Here is a 19,683-nt window from a genome sequence, read left to right as displayed (position 1 = left end):
ACCGGCCCATCTCCTGTTTCAAAAAGCTGCAAAAGAAGAAGCAATGCATGCTTCAGGACCAGCCACACCTGAAAAGCCTCCAGTGGACTGCCTGCATCACAGAGGACCAAGAAACTCCCCTGGAAAGCGTACCTGTCCAACAAGAAGACAAAGAAACCATCTTTAAAGGGACTCTCACCTCACTCCAGAAGTGTGAGTCCAAACTATTCTGCATCCGACGCCCCCGGCCCGTGCCCAGAGAAACCAACTAGCCAGAGAGGATCCCAAGGCGATTCAGACTACTTGTCCACCCTGGGCTGACCTCTCCAGATCCCCACAACAATGCCTGCAGAGAGAATCCCGAGGACCCCTCCTGACTGGGACGAAGATATCCATCTCCTGGAGAAGCACTGCACCCACAGCCCCCAGGTCCGAAAGAAACCGACCACTGGTGCAGCAACGACCAGCAGATGGCCCTCACCGTTGCCCAGTCAGTGGCTTGCCCAAGAAGCCCCCATGTGCCCTGCCTGCAGCACCTAAGTGACCCCTAGGTTCCTCCATAGAGTTCTGTTGAGAACCCGATGCCCTGTTTACACACTGCACCCAGCCCAGCCACCCCTGTGCCGCTGAGGGTGTGGGTTTTGTGCCTAATTGGGGCCCCTTCAGTGCTCCTTCAAACCTCCCTGGTCTGTCCTCCGACAACACGTGTGCTTACCTGCAAGCAGACCGCAGTACCCCCTGTCTCAATAGGGGCCCACGTTGTTTTAGCTCATGTTTGACCTCTGTACCTAACCGGCCCTGTGTTGCTGGTGCTGGGTGTTTGGGTTACCTTGAGCCCCCAACGGTGGGCTACCTATGCCCCGGAGACTGAACCCGTAAGTTTGTTACTTACCTCAAAAACTGTACTTTTCTTACCTCCCCCAGGAACTGTTGAAAATTGCACTGTCTACTTTTAAAATTGATTTTTGTCATTTCAAAGTAAATTGTTGATTCCATTCAAAGTTCTAAGTATTATTATGCAAAGTACCTTTCATTTAATGTGCTTACCTGCTAAATGAATCTTGTGGTTCTAGAAATAATTTAACAAAATAATATTTTTCTATATAAGAACCCATTGGTCTGGAGTTAAGTCATTGAGTGTGTGTTTTCACTTATTGCTTGTGTGTGTACAACAAATGCTTAACACTAGCCTCTGATAAGCCTAACTGCTCGAACACACTGCCATAAAAATAAATCATTAGTATTATCTATTATTGCGTCTGTCAAGTCTTTTGGGGAACCCCTGGACTCTGTGCACACTATATCTCATTTTGAAATAGTATATACAGAGTCGGGTTCCTACAAAGGTCCATCTGTCTAAACACTGATGAGCATGCAAAAATTGGGGGCAACCATGCCAAAAAGAGTGAGTTTTCTACAGTAAGCATCTGTAAGAAGCTGGCTATGTAGTGTTCACTACAAAAGAAGGTACTGTTCCTAATAAAGACAGCTGAAACAGGCAAGAAAACCATACTCAAACCCAACTTAGGGGAGTCCTATGCATTATCTTGTGGTGCACTCAATCACCCCATAGAGATGTCATGCTTTATCATCATGCTGCTCCTCGTAGGACATGCGCTGCAATATTGACGGGTCACTTTAGCAGAGATCTTCTATTCCATATTATGATGTTAGTGGTCAGTGTGAGTGTGTCCTAACAGTGGGGTCAAGTGTGTAAAGTGTCTGTAAGTTCAAGAGAAAGAATAATTAAAACCATCTAAGAGAGTCCACTTACGACCATTAATGTTGTGGCACTCTTGGTGAGATTAAAACACTGTATAACAAATCGGGGCTATGCCAGGGATTTAATGTGCAAACGTAGCCTAAACAAACCAGGTCAACATTTTTCACACCTGGTGGCCCAACTAAGGCACTAAGGTGCTTCTTCAGGACCAAAGGATCAATTGCAAGAAAGTTTTTTGCATTACTTTAACATTACTTTCATATTCTGAATTGGTTACACAGGGATCACTTTCTTACAATTGAATTATTTTTGGTCCATCAAGGGGGCCTGTAGGACATTGCAGCGCTGGTCATACGTGGAGCAGCCCGATAATGAAACATGAAATCCCTATAAGGGTGCATGAGGGCACCACAAGATACTGTGGACTCCCCTGGGTTGGGATTGAGTTTGGTTTTCTTGCCTGGATCATCGGTCTTTTTAGGAACAGTATCTTGTTTTGTAGTGAATTGATGGTCTGGGAACCCAGGTACTGGGCCTCAATTGGTTCCGAGTCCCTCCTTTATTGTAATTTGAACATATCTTTGTATAGTGTACCAAATGTAGGGGCTCACTATGCAAGTAGTCCAGACGGCCCTTATTGGTTTACAGGGGTTAGAATAATAATCCCAAAAGCTCTCTTTTGTGATAGTATGGGCGAGCAGTTAGGTTTATCAGATGGTAGTGCTAAGCATTTGTTGAACACACAGTCAATAACTGAGACAAACTCAAGAAAAAACTTGAGACCATTGTTTAGAAAAATATAGACACTTTGTATATAATGTTTCAATACTAGAAAACATTTCTAAGGTAAATACTGTTACTGTACTTTAATTTGCAAGTAATTAGCAGTTTTACTCCAGTGTGCTTTTATACGGTAAATGGGATCCTTACAGACAGTTTTGTGGTGCCCCCTGTCATTTGTAGGGTACTAGTGGAGCAAGATCACTTACAATTCCAATTGTACAGTTTTACCTGCCTTGAGGTGTCCGGGTGCAGAGATGCTTGCTGAGTAGAGTACCTTGATCTCTGCATTGTGAAGAACGGGGCCACCTAGAAAGAAGCTCCAGAAGTTGACTTGAGGAGAAGTCTGGGGGCTCCCAGCAGGGTGAGGGGAGGCTCGGTTGGTGGGGGTCATGGGAGCAAGGGACCTAGGTTCTGGAGCTCGGGTGCAGCGGGTTTTGGTCATCTGGTGGTCTTGGGTCGAAACTCCCATTAGTCTTGGGTGGACCTGCAAAGAGGGGACAAAAACATAGCATCCAGGATACTCTTGGTGATGGCCTGTGCGATGCTAAAGTCCCTCGTCGGCTGGTCTCTGATTGTGGTGCTGGAGTCCAATCTGAACCCAAACAAGCATTGGTTGCTGCAAGGGGCTCGGCTCTCTGGGTATTGGTGCAGTTCGACACTGGTAGGCCCTGGGGTCTTCTCACTTGGTGGGGAGACATGTTAGTCCTGCTGAACTTGGTGTCCTCCTCCTGGCTGGATGCTGCATCAATGGACCCAGTGGTCGGCAGAACAGTGAACCGGAAGTTGTGGTTGGTGCCTGCAAGCTGCAGGGAAGTTGCACCTCCATTTTAAGGGAGATGCTGATGGCGTGGTGGAGTGCTGGAGGCCCTCCTAGGCTTTCTGAGGATGCACAGTTGCAGGACAAGTCAGCCTTTTGTCAGCCGATCTTTTCTTTTGGTGTCAGGGGGCCACATAAATAATCAATTTAGGGGTTATTAGGGGAGTGTAGAGAAGTAGCCAATGGGCTACTTACCGTTGGGGTGACTAAACCCTATTTATGACCACTTCCTGTGGGGAGTGGGCAGAACACGGTCCCACAATTCCTAGTTCCACCAAGAACAAGATGGTGGAAACTTTCATTGGGTGTCCACTTCGGTTAGCCCACCTTATGACAGTTGGATCCAATTAGACATTTTACTCGTTTTAGGGAAAGAGCACTGGCACTGAGGACATGTTTAGCAGGAACCTAGAGTCCCTCAGTCCCAGTGGGCAAACAGTTGGGGTGAATATGTACAAAATGGCCACTTTCCTATAGCATCTATTCGTAGCGTGTAATGCTGTAGATTCATAAGCATCCACCCTCCTTCCTAGAAGCTAATGGCTGACATATACGCCTCTCTCCTTCAAACACTTAACCTTATTTTAACTATATATACATCGTTCATCCTTCCTGACACTCTACTGCTCCTATCCTAAGCTCACCCGAGGACCCAAAAAAACAATCTAATCAAGGAGTTGATGACCATGCGAAAGGAGTCGATGAACATGCAGTACAGACTATAGGAGGAGTCGCAGTACCTCGTGACTTATAAACAATTCTTCGAAGAAAAAGAAGTTGCACATGTCCGAGCCCAATAGTAGATGACATTTTGGCCTATACCCGTTCTGTGCAATAGAGCCACCCACATTTGGGGTACTAGTTATGAGGGGAAATGGTGGAATCTTTGTGTGGTGGGACTTTAACTGCTTGCTAAAAGTTCCTAAGTTTCCGGTTACAGAAAATCTGAAGATAGTGTATATTACTCATACATCTAAAGGATGTTTTAGTAACCAAACAATATTTGTATTGTTATATTTAGGAGTTTCTACTGGACCGCCATTCATGGCAAGGGAGTCCTGGCTTGCACCAATAGATTATTTAGGTCATAGCTCATTAGAAATATAAAGCTTTTGTGCTTTCCATGTAGTCTTGAGTATATATGTCATCTAATGAACCATGCGCCGTAAACAGTGGTTCTACCACAATTTAGTGATATGTGCTAATATTATATAATTGTGCAGACTACATTCCCTTGATAAACTCACATATCTCGCATTGCTGGCTCCAGATATTCCATTCCACATATCCTTGGTTAATGTTACATTAGCTCTTTTTTGTCCATGTTGAGAAATGCAATAAAATATCACATTTGTTTTTTAAAAAAAACACAAAAAAAAAAGTACATATTTTTTATTACATCTTCAAACTGCAATGAGATAATGATGAAGGGTTTACATCAGTACTTAACCTTCAATCTGAAAACAAGATATAGATTGTCTGGTTTCAATTAAGAGACCCAAGAGGCACTCTTTTAAACAACCTGATACTGATTTTATGAAAATATCTTCTGCACATATGTGTGCAAACCCCCCAGCAGTGAACGTGTTAAAAAAATAGATAAAAATGAATTGTGTGAATTGGTACAACATGGCTATCGAAGTGGATTATGCCTTTATTATTTGGTTTTGAAATATGTAGGTGCTCCCATCTTGTCCTGATGGAGCATGCCATTGAGTAAGGCAGCGTGGTTGATGCATTAAGAAAGCCATTCGTCTCAGTACACTGTATTACTTTACCTACCTTGAGATGCGGAAGTTATTGTGGCAATGAATTGTTATCAAGTAGTCAAGAGTAAACCTGTCCAGTGATATTAAGGGCAAAAACGTTTGATTTAAACGCATGCTCCTCTGAGCATCGTTTCCATCTCTCATGTTCGGGAAGCGGCAAACAAAGTTGCTTTTAGAAAAATATAACGTTATCCTTCGCTTTGATCTGATAATCGTCTAAATGTTAAAAGTAAACAATGACTCATGTAGCTCTTGGCCTTATCAGTATTAATCACCGCTCCCCTGATGACTAAGACCTTTGTAGATTTTATTTTCTTCTTTGATCGGCACGGCATGACACCTTTTTTTGTCCACTTCAAATGTTTCTTTATATTTGTTAAATCGATCTAAACACTGACCTTTGACTTTGAAGTCAGAAGGAGAAAGTCTAAACTATAAAATCGACGATTTTCTCTGAATTTCCATCTACTGTAAAATTTGCTGATCTGCTTTTTAAACCTAAGCTACCAAGTGACCTTTAAGGCAAAAGTTGGTGTAAGTGTGCAATCTAGGTTTAAATTAGACTCCCACGTGCTGGGGGGGGGGGGGGGGGGGGGGGGAGTTGTTCATGCATAGTTACCTCTGGAATACAAATTGATCCCTTGCGCCTGTAGACATCCCATTTCGTGCAGAATGTTTCTCTCTGTTAAGAGTGGTAAAAGCCCTCTACAGAGGCGTTAGTCCCAGTCAATTGCCACACACCAAAGCACATAACTAGAAGAACAATTCCCAGTTGCTGATAGCTTAGAGACGGTAGCTTTTGAGGACTGGATATCTGGGGAGCTGTGGGAGAAGATTAATGGATCTTGGGGGACATTAACAACAGTAGTATCATGAGCTTGTTTTATCAATGTTTCCAAGCCATATAACAGTGGAGGTGGAGACTGGGGGAATGCTGGCGCTCAGAGAGAAGGTGATTCTGGTACTTTATTACTCATAAGTGGAGCATGTAGGCCTTTTGAAGATGTGCCTCATCTGAAACATTATGAAAAAAGACGCAGGAGTATGATTGGACATAGTTTGGGAGACAAGTGAAAAGAGATGTGGTAGAAACATTAGTATACTATAAAGGAAGTTGGACAGAGGAGGCCTGTAAAGATCTAATTGCCATTTTCTGATAAATTGAACCTTTAATATTCATGAACTATAATTTTATTTCAATCGTGCACAGAAAAAAAGTGAAGTGTTAAAAAAAAAAAGTGGCGCATGCATATGTGTGAATTTATTTAAAAAGTGCTGTAAACACTGAAAAGTGTTTTGCGCTAGAAAAAAAGAACAGAGCAACATTACAACAAAACCACTGTCTGTCAAAAAGTGACTTCTGATCACTGCGCAAAAAGAACACGATAATGTACTGGGGGAAAAAAAACCTGCAGGTTTAACCTCACCGTCTCTTCTGTTCCTTGGCCTACCCTCTTATTGTTTAGGCCAAATCCATCTTAGGATAGAAATCATTGTAGGTACAATTTCTTCCATAGAACAGCATCAGCTGCAATACAACAATAGAGGCTGCAAGAGATGTAAAGTAGCTAATTGCATTCAATAAGAAGCATTGTCAGTGTGTCACCTCCAGATGATGAGCCACATGGTAGCTCTCTCTATTGCTTGAAAGCTCTCCCTCGTACACTTCATTGATATGGATGAACACAGCTATGCTCTCAATCATGACCTCTTTTGTTTAAGTAACCTGCTCTTAACTGCCCCCAAAGAATCAAAGTCATGTCTGTTTGGGTTATTAAGCACTCCTTCCTTTCTTTCATGCTGCACACAGATACATAATCATGGTCTTAGTAACACAGGGTTCATTGTCAACCATGAGAAATGTCATGTCATTCATAGAGTTCTGGCTACAAGCTTTCACTGCGGAGGCTATAAGCATAATTTTGTGGAACTCTGGTTTATTTCTAGATTTGCTGCAGGTGAATGGGAGAGCTCCCTAGTACACCTACTTGCTCACAGCTTCTTTTTACATCTTTATTATGATCTGAAATCCCTATAACTCGAGCCAAAAGGACAGTCCAACTTTTGAGGACTTTTCTTTGTAACTGGTACACTAACCTATACAGGTAGGGATGACACAAAAGTAGCCCCTCTACATACATAAATATTTGTTGTAAGAGGGAACAAAATATATTTTGAATTACATAGGAAAACATGTACAATTCAACAAGACCACACAATATGCTATAACGTTAAAATCCAACAAGAACACCAGTTAGCCTGGCTAAGGAATAATGTGGACCTTCTGCAAGACTAGTCTCTTAACTGTCTCAAGCTCAGACTACTAGATACCGAAACTGGTAAAGACCTTCGACATCAAACACTCCTACAGACCATTACACTCCAATCTGAATGAGGTACACAAATAGCACACATAGCACAACTGCATTGCTGATACTTCGAGTATGAGAAGGATCCTTTGAGATCATGAAGTGATGGTACCCAAACTCTGAAATTGTTGCAGTGCCATAGTAATGCCACACAGTTCATAAAATCTCTCTAACAGAATGTGAGTACCATGTCCATGTCTGTTTATGGTGCACAAAACGGACAGATAAATGAAATAAACATAAAATATACGGAATCCTTTTATTGTATAGTTGGGTGTCCAATTGTATCGTAATCTGAGTTATTACTTTGTTCCAGCACTGACACAAAACCAGTGTGCAGAGGGGAAGCAGGTCCACATCTGGATGTATGATACTGTCATTCATTTGCAGCTTGTTAACTTGAGGGGTTCTCCCCTCCCTACATTGTGATCCATCCCATTGCAGCCCACTGTCTCCACAACCTCATATTCTAATGGACAAGCCATCTTCCATGCGTCAACTTCTCATGCAGATTGGCAACCTGCTCCCTGCAGTAGCATCAGAACCCTTTGTGTTTTTGTACCTCCCACTTCCATAACAATGACTCTTTGAGCTCCTACTATTCACGTCAGCTTCCAAAGAGATCAGCAAAATAAAGAACAGAGACCAAAGTAGGAATTACAATGGATATTAGAGGCAAATCCCATTGCTCATTTTATTAAAGGAAATGGGAGTATGGGGTTAGATCATCAACGTTCACTTTTGCTTGTCTTCTCACAAATGTCTTGAATTGATTTAACAGATTTTGTGCAGTCTGATAATGTGACATGCTTACTTGTACAGAATAAATGGAGGAAAACTGGCAGATAACCTAAATACTGGCAGCATGCATTCTTCAAAGTGACTCCAAAAATGCCTTTAACGATTGATTGTGTTACTTTTGTCTGTCTTAGGTTATTTTCCATTCAGTTTTGTACTTCCTTTGAAGGGAGCTGGCGAATTGTATGTGAAGAAAATCATAAAATGTTTTTGGCATACTCTGTTGTGTTCTAGATGACAATATTGTTAAAAGTAAATTATGGCACAAGGAATGTAACATTTAAAAATATAGCACTGCTCTGTTTTATGTTCATTTGTTGTGCAATTGTGTTAGTTATATATTTTAAAGTTGAATAAAATAATTATAATAAGATAATCTTATAGTATTTTTAAAAAGCTTGAGAATATCAAACTTTTTTTTCTTCTTTTTTTTTTTTTAGGTTTATTGTATGTTATTGAAACACAAAAAGTTCTGGATTTGAATATTAATCTCATGGCTTCCTATGTTATTGTCCCCCAAAGTGGCTTTTATGATTCTTCAACAAATGTGCTTATTCTGGATCTTGGTAACCTAAAGGTAAATATGTATTGCCGCCAGTAACTGTTTTATGGGCGGTATGACGTGAGTGACTGAGAATGTAGATGTGCGTTAAACCTAGATCTCCTCTTGGTAACTGCTGGTACCCGACAAAGCTGTTGTTTCACAGATTATGACGATCCACCTTAAGATTCAATTTTGATAATTTTTTGTGCTAGATTAAAAAAAATCCAATCAGTTTTAAGTTGCATTGTTTCACGTTTGACATGTATAAATAGTATACTTATTTTTCAGTTGCCTTTTTCACTTTGAGCAAGTACATCTTTGTTTTTTGGTTGTTAATTTCTCTCCATATTGCTAATGTTTAATGCTGTATAGTTGACGGTGCACCTGATACAAAATGTTGGGGGAGCTCTCCATGACCTAGAAGATGGAATTGAAACTACAGAATATCAGATGCCCAAGATGGGTTATGTTTTTTCAGGGTTAGTCAAGATTAAATTTCTCAACACTCTCTATACAATGAAATAATTACATTGCAGATGGCCAAATACTAGATGCAGACATAACTAAAGATATTTTGACCCCCTCCAATCTTATGAAAAGAAGGCCATACACTCTGTACTTTATCACCCGTCATGTCTCAGTCGTGGTAGCTTCAAAAATTTCAATAATATGTTTGTAGCATGTGCGGATGTAGAGACACAAGCTCTGCATTCTCCTGCCATCTAGTGATGGGCTTCGAAGTTCATTTGTTTTTCTTTGAAACGGTCTTTCAAGTCACAAAGTATAGTTCCTCCTCCCTTAGTTGACAATGAACATAGCCACCAACTCCATTATTGAATTGTTTTTTTTCTTCCCTTGGGTTCTGATGTGTACCAATCAGACTCTATGTTCAGCTCCTAGCAGGGCTTGCAGCCGGGACAGCTCGACTCCCGTTGTGACGAAACAAACCTAAAGGATCCTCTATCTTGCTTCATTGTTGCCTGACAAGCTTCTACAACCGTACACAAATCAGCTCCTCTTCACTGGGGCCTGGCACCCTCTCGGAGCTTACCACCCCTTGTCTCCAGTGCCACCTCAACAGGAATGCCAGGTCAAAGATGAAAATGACACCCTTCCAATACTGCAGTCAGTGGCGCACCATGTTCCCCGGGGCTGACCACCATAAAGTTTGCAATCTGTCTCTTCCTCGAGCACGATGAAGCCACATGCCAGGCATGACGCTCCTTCAGGTCAAAGAAGACCCTTTGATACTGACTCAGTCAGTGATAGGCCCATTGGAGAATGCAGAGATAAGCCAAGGACACCCCCACCATTTTCGGTGAATGCCATGTTGAAGGAGAAACCAGCCCTTCCGAGACCCATCTGGTGCAGTCCAGTTTGGAGGTGAGCTTACCCTCCAAGTCAGAGGTAGAATAGCATCAAGACCTCGAGGTTCAAGAAGCCCAAACACTCTGACTTTGAGCATGGTCACTACCGACTCCTAACCCACTGCTGCACAGCGACCCCCTGGTAAGGCAGATCACCGTCCCACCTGGAGTCAGGTGTTGAGCCGAGTGATTCAGCACCAGCCTGCCTGTTCACCACTAGCTTTGGGCCATGGTTGGTACCTAAAGAAACCTGCAGAGCAGACCACACATATACCTTGGCTTTTCTTAGAGCCAATGGGCTCATTGACTGAGGCGCTTAAGGGGGTGACAAATCTGACACCCGGCACCGAATCCTTCCGCAGCACCAAAGTTGACAGCTGCATTGAAACAACTGTTGTTACCCAAGTCCTCCATGTTCAAGGTACCATCGACAACGTAGACCCACTCTGTGATGAAAGATTCGTTGATGGCTGGCTCCAACAACTCAGAGCAACCTATTCTCTAGTGCTTGCAAGAGGAATTGTATGCTTGCCAAAAGCAGCTCTTCATCCATCTGCAAACCGGAAACATCTAATATGGGTAATCCTCAGCAAATGTCCCAGATTTGGTGCACCATGATCAACACCTCCAACCTTGTGTTTTCCATTATTTGTAGTAATTCAAAATTCTCAATAAAGGCACCACCAAGTTGATCCCAGTCATCTGACTTTTTGCAATGAAGATCTTATAGTACCATTTAAATGTTTTAAGGTTCTTCGTTGTGTTCTAAAAGTCAGACAATTCATTGCTCCTTGTATTTCCAGTCATGTTAAGTTTGTCTTGATTTTTAAAACTCATAAATTTCTATTCAGTTAATCCTGTTTATATTGCATCTAAATCTGCTAAGTGACCCTGGCCAACACATGTTTCAAGATACAAAGTCCTTTCTCAAGGCCTTATAGGCCAAATCATTTAAATCTAAAAAAACAAAAAAGTTTTCATTCACAGTTAAAGTATCAGCCTGATATTCTTCATGGAGGCTTCATAACCTCCAGGGCTTTTAATTAACACATTTACAGCATAGCAATCTGCTGTAAAATCCCTCCGTTTTATTACATACCTTCTCAACAGGGATACTTCTGTATCATCATAGTATGGGTGGTATCATCTGTCTGTACAGGGAAAGACTACCTGTCACTGTACAAATCCTCATGGCTGCCTCCCAGCTCCACATTATAATGATTTAATACTTGGATATTGCAATACTGAGTCTGCATGTGGGGCAGTGTTCAACACCACTGAGCTTTCACTCCAGAGAGGATCTCAATGGATTCTCTGACCCTTTAAATGTGAGCTGCAAACAGTTCTACCTATGTGATCTCAACCTATAATTAGTCCCACTATCACTGGCTTATACAAACAGGTGATGGATGAAATGCTTGAATTAATCTCAGCCGCTAGTAATTATTCTGAGCTGCATCCCAATCCATTATTATTTTGCACACCACACCACCTTATTTTAGATCCAGCCATATACAAATCAGTCTTGACCCTGCTCTAGTGCGACCAGTCCAGCCCAAACTGCCAGGCTGTGTCCTCCGTGAACCGGAACCCAAGCAATCCAGGACTGGTTTCGCCCTTATTAGGGATTATCGTCCAGGTGTAGCCTGTTTTCAGTAGCACAGTGTGCACGGGGCAACATATGGATATAGCCGTCCCTCTGTGGGTGACACTGAAATATAAAAAAAAAAAGTGATGGATGGAATGCTTAAATTATCTTAGCCACTAGTAATTACTATGGGTTGCATCCTAGTTCCTTATTTTGAACACCATACTATCTCAGATTAATTCAAAGCTTTCATCTGTCACTTCCTTGTATCACTTTTTCATGTACTTGTTTTTGTATGCTTCCCTTTTTTGTAAACTTTTTTTGTATACTTAAGTTTTGTAAAATCCCACTGTCAAGCATTTAACCCAAAATGTGCTACAACAGGAGGTGATAATTGTTTGACCTTATATGAGAATTTACAACATTGCTTGTAGGTATTACATAAACGAATTTGGATTCTTACTAAACGGCCCTACATCTGTCACCCAGAAAAGACAATCCAACTAGCTACCAATTTATGAAGTCAAGAGCACTTTTTTAGGATTCATAAATATTATGCTTTGTGATATTTAAAAGCACAAACATGAAGGCACTGGAGTGCTTTCTATATTATTAGGATACCTGGACAACATGCCAGGATACAGAGACATACAGGCATCTGTTTATAATGAAAACTCTGAACAGCTAACACAGCATGACAGTGTGTATGGGGCTAGTCTATCCCGTTGCTTCCTATACTGTATTAATCCCTTTTGTATTATTGAGTAATGTTGTTCTACCCTTTCTTCATTGTTTCTATCACTGTGGACACTTGGTTGTTTGAATAAAGGCCTTTTATGCTAAAGTGAGTAATCGTGATTATGTACATTTTTTATGTTTTATTTATTCCCTTAATCTTAATATTTTGTCTTATTCTTCATTTGTTAAGATATTCTGTAACTATCTTGTAAATATTATACTTTGTTTAATTTATACTGTAATAATGCCATATTTTTACAGTTGTAATTGCCTTCTGTTGGTAGAGGACTAGAACGTCTCTCAGCCATGTCCACTCTATATAAAATCAAACGAATAAATAAAGCAATTAATTACAGTCTTAGTTGGAATGAAGGGTGAGAACAGGTGGGTTTTTACATCTTTTTTTAGAATTATACCACAAAGGAGCAGATTTGTGCTGCAGAAAAAGGGTACTCCACAATCTTGTTTAATTATTAGAAAAAGGTTGTTGGAATGTCTGTTTTGTTGGTGGTTTTGGATATTCAACTTAGCAAGGGATGTGCTTCCACTAAAGCATGTGCCATGAAACAGGTTGAGTTTAGAAGCAAGGTACTCCGTTTTTCTTGAATGAGGTTCCTGATAGAGTAAATAGAATGAATAACATGCTGAGATAAAATAAAAACAAAACTTTAAGTTACATTTTTCAACTTCCATCAGTAGCCCTCACATCCTGGCTAGTATTTATTGTACATGACAACACAAACATAGGTTTAAGTGGTATCACAGTACCTATTCAATTGCAGGCCATAATACAGCATTGTATATTGGCAACGATTTTACCTTTGTTTCATTTTATGTGAATGTGTTTCGTTAGTGCTGTTATGTTTAACAAATGTACAAATTAAGAACTTCACATTTTAGATGACCAGCAAAAGTCGAAAAAAGCTACCCCAGCTGAAAATCGGGCAAAACAGCATTGAAGATATTATGTCCAGAGCTTATGAAAGTTTTGATATACAGCTCAGCAGTATGCAGCTTCTCTATAGCAAACATAGTAAGTATATATTATCCCATACTTGTTTAACTTGAAAGTTTGATTTGGTGCAAGGAGGTGAAAAAGCGAAAAAATAGTAATTGATCTGAGTGACTAAAATCATGCTGTTTTTATGGAAACTGTAATAGCTTCTTATTTACCAGTTTAATTTATCAAAGAGACAGCTAGGAAGCCTTATCTTTTCAAATTAGTTTGAGACATTTTCTCTTATTATTAATAATATATTTGTGTAGAGGCAAAAGTTGAAGTCTTTCGCCATCTTTTAGTCATTTGGGTAAGCATATTTGGTCTCCTGCCATTTTCATTGATGTTTTAATGCAAGATTGACTTTGTTTCACAACAGGTTTTACCAAAATCATTCAGTACAGTTGGGCTTTGTTCAGTCAACTGTAGCATCCGCTCAACATGTGCTGCTATGTTTGTCAGTCATTGCCATAAACATCACATCAACTTTTATTTGTTTTGCATTTTGATTGAGACTAGGCACTACAAAGAGAATCATTACCTATTCAGATATGTTGTTGCTATTAAACAAAAGGCTGTTTCTCTTACTAATACCATTTTATGTTCTAGCTGTTATTGGTGAGTTGAAAGTTATCTTTTGGAGAGCTCCTTTACATTATACTCATTGGCTCCTTGGGAATCATAGACGAAGAGCCCGCTATGTTAAACATAGAGCTTGAGGAGCTGGATCTCTGGCAAATTATTATGTTTTGCATGCATGTTAAATGTACCTATGATGAATCTAAATGGACCTTATTTTCTTAATCAGTAGTTATTCTAATGGCAGCATAAAACTGGCTCTTTTGAACCTTGGTTTGACAACCACCCCCCAACTCTGTTTTAGATGTTGTTTGTTGTTTTCTGTATTTATACCTAACTACTAAGCCCCTTTTAATGCCACATACTTTGCTACATTCATTTATGCATACTGTATCCAATAAAAACCTCTGAAGCTGTCTTTGAATCTATGGGCTGTTACTGCTGTGGCTGGAATGGCTATTACAAAAACAGTGTGAAATGTAATCACATTACTGTGTTTAATGGATTAACATGTTATTACTGTTCCAAACTGAACAGGCTAGATAAGACCTAAATAATGTGTGAATCAAGTCCACCTTAAATGGTAGCATTTGCGACAAACGTTCTATTGTAGTCAGACTCTTTTTTTATCTCTACATTTATAGATTTCTGAGACTTACTTGGATTTTCAGGTGCAGGTGATACCCAGATATGCATTAGTCATGACTAAATACATTGCATTGCTCTGGATGTTTTTATACATTTGCAACATAATTTGTTTTTCGTGCCAGAAGATAAATATCCACCTTGGTGAATGGAATTCTGATGGTCCAGTTAAATGTGTGTAATAATAGCATTGTAAGCCATGCAAAATTGAGAGAATTCTGGCATAGAGGTAGCTTAATGGTTGGACCTTTGTTAAGATGTCATTTTTACTAAAATGCAATGTGAAAACCGAAATAAATATCTCAGTTCATGGTGTGTTATACTAAATGCAATTTCCTGTAGCAAGGCTTTCTCCCCAAATGTACATGTCCTGTCACCAGAAGTTGCAAGTGGAGAATAGCTGGACAGGGCTGATGAGCCATTGTTGCAGACTGGGATTTTATAGTGTAATTTATATCTGCCTAAACTTGAAAGAATGCAGACAAGGTCTTTGATTGTAACATTCTTCAAGATATTGTGTACCCACAATTCTCCAGTGTCTGCAAAGAAACAAGGAAAGAAAACATTAACAAATTGCCTTCCATCAATATCACTAACTAAAGAACCCCTAATCATAAAATATTTTTTCAAGAAGAGCTCCACCTCTTCATGTTACAAGAAGTTTTAGAAAATAGTTAATTTCAGAATTGTAATATACTGGAAAATAAGGACATGGGGTGCAGCCTACAAAAGGACAGCGCTCCGGAGTGGAGAAATTTGTGTGAAATGATCATCTCTACTAGGTTTGCCTGCCTGCCTGTCCTGTTAATGAGTGCTGATTTGACCCACTTTACATATATTTAAATAATCTCTTTTATATACTTGCTTAATATAATCTTTTATTTAGTGATAAATATTGATTTTTTTTTGGACGAAGGCACACCTAGGTAATAGACTTTATAAATATTCTACTGTTATGTTCAAGTAGAATCTGTTTCGCAGAGGCGTTGAACCTGTAGTGTCAATATTCCAAATTCTGCAGCTGGAATAGCTTTATATTGACGGTTTGTCTTTCTGAATGCTCTAATTCTCTATGGATGTTCGCTTAGATTTTCTCACAGCCCTCCCACACTTGAGTCCACTCATCATTTCCCAAACCCAGCTCAGTTAGTACTAAAATGTCAATATATTTCAAAATATGTTAGATTTATACACATTTATCACTTAAATGGCACCTCTCTGAGGAAATATATACCCTCCCATGTGAGCAGGAATGCTAGAATGAACCAGGTAATACAATACTGTAACTTGTTGTGTGGACCAAATAGTAATACAGTTTGCCCTCAAGCATAGTCCTCAGAACTGCTTTAAAATATTGCTGTATTTCCATCCTACTCTTCGACTGGTAGTCAGGTTTAAAATAGACTAACTGCAAATCAATTTATAGTAGTGTTGTTGATCTCAGTTATTGCACACATTAGAAATCAATTTATATAATCCTGTAGTTAGTTAAGCTAATTTATATTTTAGGTGAAAATTGGAAGGAAGCACGAAAAGTTAAACGCTCATCTCAGCACATCTTGGAACCAATGGATCTTAAAGTGGATTTCAGCAGAGCCATGGTTGTCACTGATGCAAGAATGCCCAAGTATGTGTTTTCTATTCTTTCAAAGTTATTATTCGAACAACAGTGTGGCACTGGATGTATTTTCTTGAAATGCACACACATAATATACTGTTATCGAATGTCCATAGTGCGCTGGCAATATTTGGTTAAGGTACCCTCCTGAAGTGACACTCTGGCATAGCTTCCCTCTTGTTGGGCCTGTTCAGGCCTGAGATCTCCCACCTCTCCTTCCCACTTGAGTCTCGGCGCCAACATCCTCAGGCAGCATACCTATGCCAGGCTCCTTACCTTGGGTCCCTGGCCTTGTAGTTTGGTTTAGCCATGGCAACCCAGAAGGCTCCTGGCGCCCAGCTTCATGTCTCAGCCGTACCTGCATGGAATATGCACAGTTAAGGTGTCTACAGGAACAAGAGGAGGGTGCCTTAAGGAAAAGTGAACACTGGTACAGCATGCTTACAGCCAAGTCCTTTCTACTGCTTCAGAGTGTTGTTGGATGTTTGGGGTTTGTTAGAAATGGGGTCTGTAGTTGGCAGTCGGTTTGCACCCTGTCCAAGTAGGGACCCTCACTCTAGTCAGGATAAGGGAGATATCCGCTCAGATAACCCGTACTCACCCCCTTGGTAGCTTGGCACGAGCAGTCAGGCTTATCTCACAAGCAATGTGTAAAGCATTTGCACATAATACACAGTAATAAGTGAAAACACTACAAAAGGACCCCACACCAGTTTTAGAAAAATAGTCAATATTTATCTATATAAAACAAGACCAAATACGATAAGAATCCAACATACAGCAAGAAAAATATGAATTATGCAAGATTTACTGAAAACTACAGTTCCTTGAAGTCGATAGCTCCACCTGGGGCTATCACGGCGTCGTGATCAACAAAACCAACAGTTCAGGCCGGTTGCGGCGTTGCGGGCCATCTACGGTGTCGAGAAGACCCGCAAACAGTACCTTGAATTTGCAGGGCGTCGTGAGCCTTGCGGTGAGCTTTGGAAGGTGGCGTCACTGACGCCACGGCGTCAGGCCCGGAGTCGGTGCATGAGTTGTCTGGTCCTTGAGGTCACACGCATTGCAGATCGAGCTCCAGACTGATGGTCAGGTGCGCCGGCGTGGATGCCGTCGGGGGTGCAATGTCAAATGGGACGATGCGGCATGCGGTGCCCACAGGTCACGGTGCACGCAGCAGCTAGATGACTGCGTCCAGCGGCGTCGGTGAGACCGAGGCTGCGGTGTGAAGCAGGGCGGTGTGACGTGCGGTGTCCACAGGTCACGGTGTAGGCAGCATCGTCGTCGTTGCTGAAGCGCTGTCGTCGGTAGGCCCAAGCCAGCGGTGCGGGACTGGACGGTGCTTCGTGACCCTCACGAGCGGTGTCCACAGGCCACGGAGAAGGCAGGATGCCTTGTGAGGACACCAGAGTCGATGGTGCTGGCGTCGGTGGACCGGGGCTGCAGTGCGGGATGGGACGGTGCTTTGTGTACCTCACGAGCGGTGTCCACAGGCCACAGCGCAGGCAGCGGCGCCGGTGTCAGTAGGAGCGGCGTCCTCGGGGATGCCCAGGCTCGGTGTGAGCAGGCGATGCCGGAGTGTGGGGCCCACATGTCGCGGTGTGAGCAGCGGCTGGGTGAAGTTGTCCGATGACGGCGTAGGTGAGACCAGGGTCGCTGTGAGAAGCGGGCATTGCAACTCAGTGTGGCGTCGGCAGGTCACGGTTCAGGCCAGTGTTGGCGGCGTTGTGTGGTTTCTCCACTTGAACAGCACAAAAACACACAGTTCCCAGTGCTGCAGGTCGAGGAAACTGAAGTCTTTGGTGTCCCTAAGACTTCCAACAGGAGGCCAGCTCTACTCTAAACACACAACAAAGTTCACCCTTTGCACTCTTTTCAGGCAGAAGCAGCAACTACAGGTCAGTCCAGCAAAGCAACACAGCAAAGGGACAGTACTCCTCCTTCAGCTCTTCTCCTGGGCAGAGGTTCCTCTTGATTCCAGAAAGATTCTAAGTCTGGGGTTTTGGGTCTGCTTCTTATACTCTGTTCTGCCTTTGAAGTTTGCAAACTTCAAAGCAAAGTCTCAAGTGTTTGCAAGATCCTTCCTTGTCCAGGCCAGGCTCCAGACACTCACCAGGGGGTCAGAGACTGCATTGTGTGAGGGCAGGCACAGTCCTTTCAGATGTGAGTGACCACTCCTCCCCTCCCGCACAGATGGCTAATCAAGATATGCAGGCTACACCCCAGCCCCCTTTGTGTCACTGTCTAGAGGATTTAAAGGTAGCCCCCATGTTAACCTATGAGAGGGACAGGCTTTGCAACATTGAAAAACACATTTAGCAATAATTCACTGTCAGGACATATAAAACACATTACTGTATGTCCTACCTTAACCATACACTACACCCTGCCCTTGGGTCTACCTAGGGCCTACCTTAGGGGTGCCTTACATGTAAGAAAAGGAAAGGTTTAGGCCTGGCAAGTGGGTACACTTGCCAAGTCGAAGTTACAGTCAAAACCGCACACAAAGACACTGCAGTGGCAGGTCTGAGACATGATTACAGAGCTACATATGTGGGTGGCACAACCAGTGCTGCAGGCCCACTAGTAGCATTTGATTTACAGGCCCTGGGCACATCTAGTGCACTTTACTAGGGACTTACCAGTAAATCAAATATGCCAATCATGGATAAATCAATCAACAGTACAATTTCTATAGGGAGCAGTTGCACTTTAGCACTGATTAGCAGTGGTAAAGTGTGCAGAGACAATAAACCAGCAAAAACAGACCTGAAAAAATAGGAGGAAGAAGGCAAAAGGTTTGGGGATAACCCTGCAAAAAGGGCCATTGCCAACAGGGTTGAAGGCTGGAGCATAGTAACTCACATACATCATGATGGCTCCCATTTCACACCAGATTTAACTTGAGTGGAATCATCCTGATAGTGTACATTGTACTGCCTTTTTAGGCTATTTAAAAAAGTACCCCTTTTTACTTTTGTTATATTTCTCCGATTTCCCCATCTACTGTTGAATAAAATATAGCCTTTGCTTGTGCTTCTTACCTAAAAAAATAAAAATAGTTTCTAATGTGTGTGTAAGGAAACAGGCATTTTGCAGGTTTACACCCACGTTTTGCCTCCGTTTTGATTACTAGGTAGCGGTGTAATTGCTCTGAAATGCCCTGAACCCTACTAAACAGGAGTGCATGTGCTGACCCTTAACATTGTGTGTGTTTAATTGGCTTGTCCCCACTTGGATAGCCTAACTTACCTGCAAGTCCCTAGTATATGGTACCAAGGATACTCGGGCCTGTAAGTTAGTGTCACCCCAGGGATTGCAGCACTTGTGGTGCCACCCTCAGTGGGCCAAAGTAAAATAAGGCTCCCA

General features: G+C 41.8%; 1 protein-coding gene across 2 annotated transcripts in view; it reads left to right on the top strand.

Annotated features, from left to right (window-relative positions):
• VPS13A (vacuolar protein sorting 13 homolog A) overlaps positions 1-19,683 on the top strand; it is a 1,844,906-nt gene that overhangs the window by 425,701 nt on the left and 1,399,522 nt on the right. For both annotated transcript variants that reach the window (XM_069230089.1, XM_069230094.1), the window contains exons 20-22: positions 8,679-8,815; positions 13,376-13,508; positions 16,206-16,323. In XM_069230089.1, coding sequence (XP_069086190.1) covers positions 8,679-8,815; positions 13,376-13,508; positions 16,206-16,323 — 388 coding nt within the window. The remainder of the gene's footprint in view (positions 1-8,678; positions 8,816-13,375; positions 13,509-16,205; positions 16,324-19,683) is intronic.

The sequence above is a fragment of the Pleurodeles waltl genome, chromosome 1_1, assembly GCF_031143425.1.
Source record: "Pleurodeles waltl isolate 20211129_DDA chromosome 1_1, aPleWal1.hap1.20221129, whole genome shotgun sequence".
Lineage (NCBI taxonomy): Eukaryota > Metazoa > Chordata > Amphibia > Caudata > Salamandridae > Pleurodeles > Pleurodeles waltl.
The sequence above is the reverse complement of the archived record's forward strand: the minus strand, read 5'-3'. Positions and strand labels throughout refer to the sequence as shown.